The sequence below is a fragment of the Ursus arctos genome, unplaced genomic scaffold (genome assembly GCF_023065955.2).
Source record: "Ursus arctos isolate Adak ecotype North America unplaced genomic scaffold, UrsArc2.0 scaffold_28, whole genome shotgun sequence".
In the NCBI taxonomy this organism is placed as follows: domain Eukaryota; kingdom Metazoa; phylum Chordata; class Mammalia; order Carnivora; family Ursidae; genus Ursus; species Ursus arctos.
In genome coordinates, this window is record NW_026622963.1 from 7,624,025 (window position 1) to 7,638,500 (window position 14,476).

Here is a 14,476-nt window from a genome sequence, read left to right on the forward strand (position 1 = left end):
AGTGGGTTCTTCCTTATTGTTGAATCTGGAGAAAACTCTGTTCATCTTCTCAGATTTTCAAGCCTGGCTCTTTCAGAATCAGCAGCCCTCCACCAGAATAGAGAAATGTCTTTAGCAACAAAGCAGTCCAAAAATGCTGGGCTCATCTCCCTGGGTTTCCTTCGTGCAGATATAAGCCCTGCAGAACTTCACTTATTTAGATGTACCCCAATGACTTCAAATATATTTTGTTCATTGTTTTTAGGTGTTCTGCAAGGTAATTTTGTTAAAGTTTCCTAGTCTGACATCCCCAGAGTGACAGAAACAAAGAAAAAACTCACTAGATTATAAACTCCTCAGATAAGATCCCTACACTCTAAATTTTGTCTTTAATGCCTAGCACAGTGTGTGACACACAACTGTTATTCAATTTAGTGATGAGCCAATGACTTGAAGGATAATTCTGAGCAAGTAAAGGAAATAAGAGAGCAGTATTATAAATGACAACAGTAAATATATTTTCAAATCACAGAAAGTTCTTCTGGTCTGTCTCCTATTCCACATTATCTTTACATACACCTTAATTCGGGAATCAGAATCACACACTCACACTACTTCAACTGGCTTATGGATTATGTCTTTCCCTCCAGGTATTTTACCCTCTTTTCAGTCCGTCTTCCATAGTTCAAATCCTCAGCCAAAAATATACTTCATATTACTCATTTTCTAAAAGAAAAATTCCAATCTCCTCTACATAACATATAAAGCCCACAACTATATGGCCCTAGGATATTTCATAAACTTATCTCCCTCCCTGTTTCACTCTTACATCATGTATTTTAGCTATACTATTTTTAGTTCCTCAAAAGGGCCATGCTATTTTACACCTCACAATTTTAAGGATATTGTTACCTTTGTTAAAAATATCTTCTCCCCATTGACGATCTGGTAAACTCACTCTTCTATTCCAAACTATAGTTCAGAATCACCCCTGGGAAATCTTGGTAGACTTTTAGGAAGGTCTTTATCAACTTCATCCTTTATATCACTACTTTAACCTTCTTTACAATTTTGGCATTTATCATCCTGCAGGATAATTATTACACCTCTCTCCCATCCTGTCAGACTGGATGGGACATTTTTGGATGAAATTTACTTTAGAATTCAAAATTTTCAAGCTGTTTCCAATTTTGTTAACCGATTTTGTATTCAGTTGAATTTAACAAATACTCATTGCATACCCATCTCATTCTAGGTACCAGAGATACACAAATAAATAAAACAGTTAATATTTAAACTGCCTTAAATCTCTTCTTTCCAGCAATTCTATTTTAAGTGAAAAAACGAGACGGGAGAGAAAGGAAGAATAAAATAGATGAGATGGCAAAGAGGTGAAGGTCTCCAAACTTTCTATACATTATAGCAAAATCATACCCACTACATTAAATTACAGAAGAGAATACTGAATCTTGAAAGGAAAAACAAGACGTATCTTAGAATCTAAGTCTTCTGATCCATAATTCCACTACACTGCCCAAAATTATGATATTCAGGGTAGCAAATAAAGATCACCCACCACCAAGTAGTTCCAAACACACTTTCCATAAACTGTAAGGTTTTATTTTCTATACATGTTTTTAGGCAAAGTATTTCTTATGGCTCCTCAATGTCTAATCTACACTTCTAGAAAAGGTAAAAATAATTTCAGTAATAGAGAATACCTTTTCTCTTCAAAAGCAATTTACTTACTCTTCTGTTTAATGATCCAGAGAGCCACTGACACTTTACTTTGTAAAACACAGCACACAGTCAACAAAATGCATTTCTCCACCACTCCAGTACATATATTTGCAAGAGATAAAAAATACTAGTTTAGCATGATCTAGCTAAAAGAACACTGGGGGGTGCCTGGGTGGCACAGCAGTTAAGCGTCTGCCTTCGGCTCAGGGTGTGATCCCGGCGTTCTGGGATCGAGCCCCACATCAGGCTCCTCCGCTAGGAGCCTGCTTCTTCCTCTCCCACTCCCCCTGCTTGTGTTCTCTCTCTCACTGGCTGTCTCTGTCAAATAAATAAATAAAATCTTTAAAAAAAAAAAAAAAGGAAACCCTGTATCATATGGCTCAAAAACTATACTCTGATTTTTCCTTTGCTAACATTGACATGAAGACTACAATATCTGCATGGAAGTAAAAGATTTAAAATGCTTGTAACTGTGACTCAAAAATTTATATATGTGTATATGTGTGTGAAGATAAGTAGGTGAGACAACAGGAGGGTAGAAAGCATATATGCATTTAAGTACTCACTTGCTCCAATTTAAAAATATGCTGATTGAAGTAGTGTTGTAAACGTTCATTAGCAAAATTGATACAGAACTGTTCAAAGCTGTTATTTTCATAATCTTCAAACCCAAAAATATCAAGAACACCAATGGACAAAGTCTGTGAAACAGGAAAAAAATTATCATGGTTAAAAAATGATGGTCAAATTTATTTCATGAATAATACCCACAATACAGGTAACAAAATGCTCAAAGTTCTTCTACAGCAGTGGAGAGGAAATTTTGGGGAGCTAGCCAAAATATTCCACAAAATAAAAACTATGTTAGTTTTCTTTATTCTCCTCTTTTTCTTTTCATCCCAATTATAAAATACAACCAAAATTTTAACACATGTAATACACTGTTTACAGAAATGTTCGAAGCAGGGTTAGTCACCTGTTATCTCAATCTCAGAAATCCCTAAATTCCAAGAGACAAGGAAATAGAAAGAATCACCTATGGGGAAGTAAAAAATAACTTAAAGCTAGGTTTTTTCCTGGCTTTCCCAGGTTATGCAAAGAACACCATTCAAGTTTTCCTATTTTTCACTTCTATAGCCCAACAGAATTCTGCTTTACAAAGCAAGCTAACTAGTATGTTTAATCAGCCTTGTGCAAGCTAAGGATGAAACTGGATATCAGAATATGTGGCTTCTTCAATTTTTAAAACAATCTTTTTAAAGACTTATTTATTTATTTTAGAGAAAGAGAGTGGGGGGAGGGGCGGAGGGGAGAATCCTCAAGCAGACTCCCTGCTGAGTGTGGAGCCTGACACAGGGCTCAATCCCACAACCCATGAAATCATGACCTGAGCTAAAACCAAGAGCTGGATGCTCAATTGACTGAGCCACCCAGGTGCCCCCAATTTTTTTTTAATTTGTATTAAAAAAAAAAACTGTACAGGGCGCCTGGGTGGCGCAGTCCTTAAGCGTCTGCCTTCGGCTCAGGGCATGATCCCAGCGTTCTGGGATCGAGCTCCACATCAGGCTCTTCTGCTGGGAGCCTGCTTCTTCCTCTCCCACTCCCCCTGCTTGTGTTCCCTCTCTCACTGGCTGTCTCTGTCAAATAAATAAATAAAATCTTTAAAAAAAAAAAAAAACTGTACGAGGTTTACAATGTTAGAGTTCTAAAAAATTATAACAAAAAACAACAATCCCTTTTTCATTGTCAATTTCTGCTCCCTAAAGTCAACACTCAAATCTTTTATCTATTTGGTATAAATAGTACAGTATTGTATACAAATGCTTATTCCTCTATGTCTTGATATTTTGCTTCTACAAACTATATTCTAACTTCTTACTATGGATAATAAGGATTCAGCTCTAATATTCCCAAACCAGCATTCTTCTCACCACCTTACCTCATTCTTAAAATACAGTTACATGACAATTTTGGTTAAATGAAAACAATTTTTCTCCACTAGTACTAAGAGAGACACTGAGCAAACTAATGTGATAAATACTAAGAGATTATTTTTAAAGATTTATTTTTTAATTTGAGAGAGAGAGAGGGAGAGCACGAGCAGGGAGAGGGGCAGAAGGAGAGGAGGAGAGAGAATCCTTAAGCAGAGGGACTGCTGACCGTGGAACCTGACCCAGGGATCAATCCCAGGACCCCAAGACCATGACCCAAGCTGAAACCAAGAGGTGGCCGCCCAACTGAGCCCAGGTGCCCCAATAGTGAGAGGTTTTTTTTTAAAGTCTCCATTAAGAGTATTTTCTTTGGGACACCTGAGTGGCTCAGTCAATTAAGCCTCAGACTCCTGATTTCAGCTCAGGTCATATCTCATGGGTAACAGAACCGAGCCCCACGTGGGGGCTCTGCACTCAGCAGGGAGTGTGCTTGAGATTCTCTCTCTCCCTCTGTCCCTTCCCCTGCTTACACTCGCACTTTCTCTCTCTCAAATAAATCTTTAAAAATAAAAACAGTATTTTCTTTGATTGAGTCTGCTAATTCTAAGCCCTTAATGAAAAACAGTGAAAGTAATGACCTCCAAAAATAAGTCAATTTAGTAAATAAGATTCCTATTACAATTTTCTGTAGGTTTACTCAAACCATGAAAAATTAATGTTAGAACCATTTTGTATTTAAGACAGGAGGATTAAGTAATAAAGATAACATATTTTAATCACCCTAAAGATGCAGACTATTCCATAAAAAGTTGCTGAGAAATAAAAATAGATTTCAAATGATTTAAATATCTAAAATCTGCCATATTAAAAAATAAATTCCGGAGGCACCTGACTGGCTCAATTAGTGGAGCACGTGACTCTTGATCTCAGGGTTGTGAATTCGAGCCCCACATTGAGTGTAGAGATTACTTAAAAATAAAAATCTTAAATTAATAAATAAATAAATGAATCCCAGTGGGGGGAAAAAAACCCTGAATATAAAAAATTAAATTCAAAAAGTATGAGTATTTTTATAATCTTGGGCTGAAAGAGGCCTTCTTACATAAGAAAAATAAATAAATAAAACCCAGGAAAATAAAGGAAAAGAATAGCAGAATTAACTGCACAAAAATTTTAAAAATACAGGCCCTAAAACACAACATGAACAAATTTTAAAAGTTAAGAGAAAATATATGCAATATATATCAAACTATGAATCTCTGCAATATCCACAGTGACTCCAAGAAAGAAGTAACAAAAAGACAAAACGAACAACATAAAAATAAAAGAATACATAATGAAATGATGAAAAAACATGAGAAGATACTCAACTTTCATTCTATCATTGAAAAAACGGACAATAAAATGGCATCGTCCTCCCAGAGTAGTAGATGAAAAGACTGATAATGTCCAATGTGAGTAAAGGTGTAGGGACATAGGCATTTCCATACACTACCAATGGAAGTACAATCTTTTTTTAAAAGCAATTTAGCAGTAGCTAACAAAATTCTAAAATGCGTATATTCTTAGATCCAGCAATTCATTTTAAGGATTTTATCCTAAAGAAATGTACACAAAGAATATTTGTTACATCATCATTTATAACAACAAAACAAATGTAATATATTTTTATGGGGAAATTTATGGTATATAGGCGTAATATATAATATTACAAAGTTATTAAAAATAATGAGGTCCAGACCTATTTCAAGACATATCAGGTAAAAAAAAAATACAAGTTAGAAACAATAAAGATAACATAATTCTATTTTTAAGTTAAAAGCAACTCTGTATATGTACATCCACAGAAATGTACATAAGAAAAAGGTCTGGAAAGACATATAGAACAACAGTTTCCCTGAATAAGGTAATAAAAACATACATAAGGAGGGAAACAGTAGGGAATACAGATAAAAGGTGATTCTTATTTATTACTCTACATAATTCTGTGTTTTTAAATTTCATTTATTAATTATTTTATTGAAACAGTTTTCCAGGACAAATATATAATAATCCAATGTATGTCTACCTTTGTATTTTGCTCCAAATCTTTACTATTCAGAAGTGCATGATTAATCCGAAAAACTATCCAGTCAAACAGGGCACTATATAAAGACTTAGCCATGGAGTTCCTCACTGTCACAGCCTGAAAAAAAAAGAAAAGGGTTGGAGACCAAATGAAAATGGCAACAATCTAAGATACTATGACAAAGTGTATTTTGCTCTCAACTAATAAAGAAAGCTTAATATCCTGGATTAGAAATTTAATTTTCTCTCAATTTAAATAGCCTTTAACTGAAGTTTTCCATATACCCATACCCATTAATCTAGTCTCAACTGTAATCTAGATTAAAAGGAGAGAAACAAAATGTAGGTCACTCAGTTCAAAACCGTTTGACTGAAAATTGGGGTATACATTTTACCTAGTAAAGAAGGTATAATAGGAGGTTTACAAACAAATCAAACTTGCCAGCAAAAGTGGGGAAGGCTATACCAGGCAGAAGAATAAATCTGTTGGCAAACAAGCATCAGTTATCTCTGAATCCTAGTTAGAGTCCTAAAAAATAATCATAATACCACCACAATTACATTCCTGGTTGTCTTCAACTTGTCATCCATCGTAACCTCAAGGATTTCTCCATTCCCAGATAAGAGTAATAATTCTTTCATTATGGAGTAATAAAATTTATTTTTTCCCCTCACTTCAAGCTTTTCCCAGTTTATGGAAACTCTGTACTATCAGCTCAAAATTTCTGTAAATCTGAAATTGTTCTAAAAAATAAAATCTATCAGTTAAAAAAAAAATCAACATTTAGAAAGTACTACAACCTAGGGGTGCCTGGGTGGCTCAGTTGTTAAGTGTCTGCCTTTGGCTCAGGGCGTGATCCCGGCGTTATGGGATCGAGCCCCACATCAGGCTCCTTTGCTGGGAGCCTGTTTCTTCCTCTCCCACTCCCCCTGTTGTGTTCCCTCTCTCGCTGGCTGTCTCTCTCTGTTAAATAAATAAATAAAATCAAGAAAGAAAAGAAAAGAAAAGAAAAGAAAAGAAAAGAAAAGAAAAGAAAAGAAAAGAAGGAACCAAAACCTAAAAAAGGAGGGGCACATATTTTAGAGAATTGAGTCCTAGCACTTAAAGAATATAAGTCCTAATTACTTACATATTTATTATCTAGGGACTTATTTTGAAGCTTTATATACAGGTACATATTTGTAAATCTGTCCTACAGTTTAGATGAAATAGAGAATAATGATTAAAAGCTAGGCTGTCTTCCAATCCCAGTTCCTCTACTTATTCTAGGTATGTAACCTTGACCCAAGATACTTAAACTATTAAGCTACAGCTTATACATCTGCAAAACGTAGATACTACAATTTACCACATGAATGATGAATTTCTGAATTTCAGTGAACAAAAAAACGAAAGCTTCAAGTTCCTAGACCAAAAAATAACTATCTAAACCATTACCTGCACAGGAAAGAGAAGATGCTATCAAATTCTCTATCTTCAACACCAGAAACTTAAAAATAATTGGAAAGTGTTCACAAGCTCTGAGAGAAAAAGGAATGTGACCGTAGAATTCTGTACTTAGGCAAGTTATCAACAAAGTATCTTTAAAATTCAAAAAGAATCAATAATATAACATATAGTGAGAACAATCATTCTATTTTTCTCCAGAGGGAAGAATGAATACAATCTGATCTAGTTCAGCAAAAGTAAGATTTTAAAACTAAATACACAAACATAAGACCAAAAAAAAAAAAAAAAAAAAAACCCTACACACACAGAAAAAGAAAATATAGTAGCATAAAAAATACAAATGGGTTGAATTTTTTATTGAGAAGACAGATCTTCATATTAAATTAAAAACTATAATCCACGTACTTATGGTTTACATTGAGCACTATTTTTATAAAGTACCAGGAGGACAGAATCCAGATATAGCAAAATATACCAATATAATACTTTTTTACTCCGTAACTCCCAAAATTATACTTTTGAAAATTTATACTTCTCTGAAATGTGGTCCTATCACAGCTTAATCTCAATAAATCCAAATACCAATTAACATTTTCCCACCTAAACAAGATCTCATTGTTTCCTATCTCAATGAATGGTACCAATACTCTTAGTTGTGTGAGCCAGAAAATTAGGATTTATCCTTAATATTTCCTTTTTTCTCCTTGCTTCCCAGTAAGCAAATCATTGCCAGATCCTGTTGATTTTACCATCTAAATTTCTTTCTTTTTAACTATACCTATTTCTTCCTATCAATATGTCACTATTTTAGACAAAGCAACCAAACTCTCTCTCTTCAGGAGTCCTACTACAGCCTCCAAACTCATCTTTCCACATTCACTCTTGCCCTCTGTTAGAACGCTAAGATGGTCACCAAGATTCCCATTCCCTTGTATACATGTTCTGTATAAGCCCCTCCTGTTAAGTGTGGACAGGACTGTAAATATGATGAATTTCACTCCAGTAACTACCTTATATTATGGCCCAAAATCAGCTGATTTTTTAAATTAATCAAAGGAAGATTATCCTGGGTAGAGCTGAGTTAATCAGAGAAATCTCTTAAAAGAGACTGAGCCTTTCCATCACAGAGTCCCCTGCTGGCCTTTGAAGAAGCAAACTGCCACGTTGTATACAGGACCACAAGCAGATTCCGCTGAGCATGGCCCCTGGCAGCCAACAAGAAATTAGGGCTCTTAATCCTATAACTGCAAGGAACTGAATCCTGTCAACAACCTGTGAACCAGGAAGAGGATGCTGAGTCTCAGAAGAGATCACAGCCTTTTCAAACATCTTGACTTCAGCCTGGTGAAACCCTGAGCAGAGGACCCAACAAACCTGTGCCCAGATTGCTGATCCATAGAAACTGTCGGAAAATATTAAGTCACTATATTTGTTTCACAATTATCAAAAAGCAATACACTCTCTTCTAATTGGTTCTTTACACTGATGCAAGAGTGATCCTTTAAAAAAAAAAATCTAAGACACCTTAACATTTTAAGACTCTTCCATTGCTCTTCAGGTAAAATATTAAAATCCTTGAGAACTGCTCCTTATTTTACCCCAAATGCCTAGTACAGTTCTGGACACAAAGAAGATTTTCAAATATTTACTACACAAATAAATAAATACACCAAACAGATGTAAACAAAAATAAATCAGGATCAGGGATGCCTGGGTGGTTCGGTCAGTTAAACGTCTGCCTTCAGCTCAGGTCACGATCCCAGGGTCACAGGATCCAGTCCACATCCAGCTCCTTGCTCCGCGGGGAGCCTGCTTCTCCCTCTCCCTCTGCCACTTCCCCTGCTTGTGTTCTCTCTAACAACTAAATAAAATCTTTTTAAAAATACTATTTATAAAATAATAATAATATAAATCAGGATCTACAAAAAATCATCTCAGAAAGTTGAATTTAAACTTAAAAATATAAACAAACATAAGGAATTTTTTTTTTTAAGAGAGTGGGAGAGGGGAGGGGCAAAGGGAAAAGGCTCCACGCTGCCCTGTGCAGAGCCTGACACAGGGCTTGATCTCACAACTCTGAGATAGTGACCTGAGCCAAAACCAAGAGTTGGACACTTAATCAACTAAGCCACCCAGACGCCCCAGGAAGTATTCTATATTGAAAAAAGTTATAAAGGAAAATATAAAAGTACTGAGACTTTAAATAAAAGAAGGGCAAAACTTTTAAAAAGGTTTGGTTTTTCTGTTGTTTAGAAAGGAGCTCTCAAATTTGGAGATTATGACATAAGACACATGACATAATGAAGAAATGCAGACTTGATGGCAGTTAGGAAGAACCCAAAAAAATAGGATAAATGGATCACTGTCAGCCAAAAAAGCATTCTCTACAGTTCTATCACTATTTCCCTCCTCTGTGTCTTCTAATCTGAAATTCCTGTCCTATTTTTATAACTGTCATAGTTTGATTTCTCATCACTGTCATTAAATTACACTACAGAACAGTAGGCTTTTCAATAGTTTTCCCAATCATATACACCCGAGAAGTGTATTATAATAATAATAATGGCAATGACAGCAATAAATCTCATCTGGAAGCCTCAGTATACAGATGATACTTAAAGCAATGGGACTGTGTGAGATAATCTAGATAAGGAATATAGAGAAGAAAGGACAAAGACAGTGTAGTAGAGAACTACATTTTTAGAGGTCAGGTGGAAAAGAAAGAGCAAACAAAAAGAATTACAAATGAGTGGCCAAAAATGAAAAAGCTAACCAGAAGAGTATGACGTTCTGGAAGGTAAGAAACTGCCTGAAGAAAAAATAATCAACTGATTCAAACACTACTCATTTGTAAATCCATCTACTACCTGTTCACCTCATATTAATAATATAAAACTTAAGAATGGTTAACAGATTAAGATCTCAGAAAGAAACATATGCCTATTGCTTAAAATCACATTTAACTTTATATTTTCAAGCCGATGGAAAGTTCACAGCTGATTTTCAAGGGCCCAGAAAATATTTCAATCAACACTCTTTGTTGTTATTTTCATTCTGTTAAAAGAAAGAACACAAACTCAAACTTCTAAAACTGTTCAGAGTAGTTTGATCTCAAGAAAATCTATTCATACCTCTGCCAGCTTATATGGCAAAATAAGCTTTTCTCCCACTGTCACAGTCTTCCTTGTAACTAATGCTTCAAATAGCATCTCTTCTTTAACCTATACAACAGAAAAGTAAATTCAGTGTATAAGATTTATGACAAGAAGCTGAATTATTTATTGAAAAGTCAAATAAAGAAAAAAATGTTTAATGAGATTAGCAAATATACAATAGAAAAAACGAAGACAATACATTCAGCCATTTAAATACTGGCCAAGGTGAAAGCTAAACATTCTACTCACCCTACTTCCCACCACCCCCCAAAAAAAGAGAGGGTAAGTAAGACAGATGGGTCTTTCTAGATAAAGTTTTCTTTCCGATCATAATGGAGAAACGTGTTTCTTTGTGCAAAATATGGAAAATATAGAATAGTGCAAAAAATATTTTAAGATGATCAACCATAATCCCACAACTTGCAGACAAGAATTAAAAAGTGACAATACTTCTTGAATTCCAGGAACATTACAATGAGTACTTATTTATGCTTCAGATGTTTTATATTTATTTACACATTAATTTTAAAATAAAGTTGATGCTTCCTTTGTTCGCATTCTCTCTAGAGGTAAATACTATCATGAATTTGACATGTTATCTCAGTTCAGGTTTTTACACATATGTAATATATATATATTAGATGTATTTGTAAACACTACATTATACTGCCAAGTGTATTTAACTCTTATCTGTATGGAATCATATTGTCCATACGTTTTTGAGATTTAACTACGTTGATAATTTAGATCAAGCTTATTCATTTTAACTACTATATACCTCCCCAGTATATAAATTACTACACTGTGTAATCCATTCTCCTATGTGTAGGCACTTACACTATTTAACATTTTGCACTATTAGGAAGTAAACTTAATATTTTTGCATATGAGTTTAAGAATTTCTCTGAAGTACAAACCTAAAAGCGGAATTACTAGGTTATAGCATACACATTTTAATCTTTAAAGGATATTGCCAAACTACTCTACATAGTTCTCACCAATTTGCTCTCTCATCAGCCCCGAACATTCCTATTTCTTCAAACCTTGACTATACTTGCTATTATCAGACTACTAACTATTGCCACGCTGAGGGGCATAAAATGGTAAAACAAGGGCATATTATAAAAGCATCCAAATAAAGATATAACACTCAAAAATTTTAAGTAGATAATATGATATAAAGTATACCAAGCAAAAAAGATTCAATTATAAGGACAAACTGAGTTACGAAACAACAAAGTGAAGCATCACCCTGTCACCAGCAATTCATAACAGATCAATCATCTTTTAAAACATGATGATACCATAAAGGAAATCTACCTTCTTTTGGAGTACTCACTGCTCAATCTTCAAATTCAAAACAAATTGGAAAAAAATTGAGGAACATTACCTTTACAAACTACAGTAAAACTAAAAATAAATAGCCAAAGTTTAAATGTAAGACCTCTAGCTTTCACATCTATTTAAAATATTTTGAAAAACAAAAATTAAACAATACCAGATTACACAAATATGACAAAACTAATAAAACTAAGAAAAAACTTATGTGATAAAAACCACTGTTATATTGTGAGTTAAGTAATTATTACTAAAAGTGAATATTTAAATAAAATGATCAAGTTTTAGAATGATACAGTAAAACATAAAGTATAAAAATATATAGAAAACTATATATTCTTATATAAACATCCATCTATTCTGAAAATATAAAAACAAGAATGAGAATGATAAATACCAAACTCACAGTAGTGTTTGTATCTGGGATAGCAGAGTACAAAGTGAGCTACAATTATATGCAATATTTTATTACATGAGTGGGGTTGTTAATAGGTGTTTATTATATTGTTTTCTATATATTGTATATTGAGAACAATTCATAATTTAACAGAGAAAAATGAAGAAAATATGTTAAAACAGAAATCAATACATATTAATTAAAATGGTAGAACTGATAAATCTAAAGTTCAATTATTTGAAAAGAAGAAATGAAGGACAACTCACCAAATCAAAAAAATTAAGAAATACAAACAGAAAGCTAACACCATAGAGAAAAAGGTTTTAAACATTAACAGGATATTTACGAAGAATGCCAAATAATAAATTTTAAACATTTAATCAACACATGATTTCCTAGAAAAACACAAATCACCAAAATGAACTCAAGGCAGATTTGAAAATCCTAAAAACTTAGTTAATACAAAACAAACTGTAAAGACATCAAACACAGTTGATCATAAGATTATCTCTCAAATCGTTAAGGAACATATTATTCTTTGCTAATGATTCTTCTCTTAAATGCAGGAAAAATTTTGAAAAGATAAAAAACTACCCAACTCATTTTAAGGAGTTGGCTTAATGCTGGCACTAAAACCTAATAATGATCGTACACACATCTACATACAAAATACACTAATCTTGCTTATCTTTGATAAAATCCTGAAGAAAATATTACTGAATTCATGATATTTTAATCAACTACCTCTATAATTTCCCAAATGTCCTTAGTTGTACATATATGACTTTTAAAATTAAAAAAATAAACTTTATTAACACAAAATAACTAGGAATGAGTTCAATATCTAAGTCTACAATGTTTCTCATATTCACTTAATTGGGAAACTGGTATGTGTTAAAACCCCATTCTTTATATTGTTTCAACAGATGTTAAAATATATTCAAAATACATAAATCTGTTAAAAACTGAACAGTTTTTGATAATGACAATGATTCTAATATGCCCCAAAATATGCAACAAAAATATGTTCCACAATTACCCACAACTAATCTACCAGACCTTGTTCATCTTTCAATAATTTCACAAGTATACATCTCAAATAGAATTCAGTAAAAAGAATCCTCAAAATATTTGCTGCTGCCTGAGGTAACTACAAAACTATAAAAATAATTGAAAAAATAATTTCAGAAACAGTTGTTCTTAAAAACTATATATTTATCATTGAGCTGAATCATTTTGAGCAGGAGAGGAATTAAATTAAATCTTAGCTAAAGAGTTTACATTTTAATTAAACCAGTTATTGCTCCTATCTTTGAATTGTATCTCAACAAAAGCCTTAAGGTTGCAATTATTATTACCAATTTTAAACAATTACAGGAAATCATTTATTTTTTTATTTTTTATTTAAATTCAATTAATTATCATATAAAGTATTATTAGTTTCAGAGGTAGACTTCAGTGATTCTTCAGTCCTATATAACACCCAGTGCTCATTACATCACACGCCCTCATTAATGTCCATCACCCAGTTACCCCATCCCCCCATCTCCGTCCCCTCCAGCAACCCTCAGTTTAGGAAATCATTTTAAAAAATAATTTCTAAGAACTAAATACAAGCAGGATACTATTAGATAGATCCTGTCAGTACTTGTCTAGCTCCTCAACTTTGAAGATAACTTCTTCCTATTTATTACCAAACTTCCATTCCTAGAACTGGTCCAGAAGTTAAGGGGTGCCTGGCTGGCTCAGTCGGTTAAGCATCCGACTCTTGATTTCAGCTCAGGTCATGATCTCAGGGTTGTGGGATCAACCCCCACAATGGGCTCCTTGCTCAGCAGGGAATCTGCTTGGGATTCTCTCTCTCTCTCCCTCTGCCCCACTCCACACTCACATGTTCTGTCTCTCTCCCTCAAATAAATAAAATGCTTTTAAAAAAAGAACGAAGTTAAGAAGCTTGGGTTCAAAAGTGAGATTTGGTATCAAATCACAATTGCAGTTAAGTCTAACTCTGACACTGGTAAGCCCGATTCTGAGAACAGGATTTCTCCTTTTTTACCAATACTTGGTTCCTTTTAGAATTACCTGAATTGCTCTTACTAGTCTCTAACTAAAGAAAGAATACTGCACTAGGACCAGAAGCTTTGGAACTTGCTGAATGCCTGAACTTATAAGTAAAACCACTAGCTACAATGCACTATTATTACCACAATACCAAGTCTTTCTGTTGACTAAAATATCACCTAAAATGCCTGACTGAAATACCATCTGTTCTCTGACCCTCATGACCTTCAAAATTACCACCTTCAGATACCACATTCCATCCACATCCTGGTAGAACTTCTTTCCAATGAGTGAGTCTAGTTTCAATTCAATGTATCCCCTTCTGCCCCGTCTACCAGACTAACTCATTTCATTCAAG

At 33.8% G+C, this 14,476-nt stretch overlaps 1 protein-coding gene across 14 annotated transcripts in view; it reads right to left on the reverse strand.

Moving 5' to 3' along the window:
- MYO9A (myosin IXA) overlaps positions 1–14,476 on the reverse strand; it is a 285,328-nt gene that overhangs the window by 188,554 nt on the left and 82,298 nt on the right. For all 14 annotated transcript variants that reach the window (XM_057303771.1, XM_057303769.1, XM_048221939.2 and 11 more), the window contains 3 exons: positions 10,299–10,388; positions 5,719–5,835; positions 2,286–2,420 (listed from right to left, as the gene is read on the reverse strand). In XM_057303771.1, the coding sequence (XP_057159754.1) occupies positions 2,286–2,420; positions 5,719–5,835; positions 10,299–10,388 (342 nt within the window). The remainder of the gene's footprint in view (positions 1–2,285; positions 2,421–5,718; positions 5,836–10,298; positions 10,389–14,476) is intronic.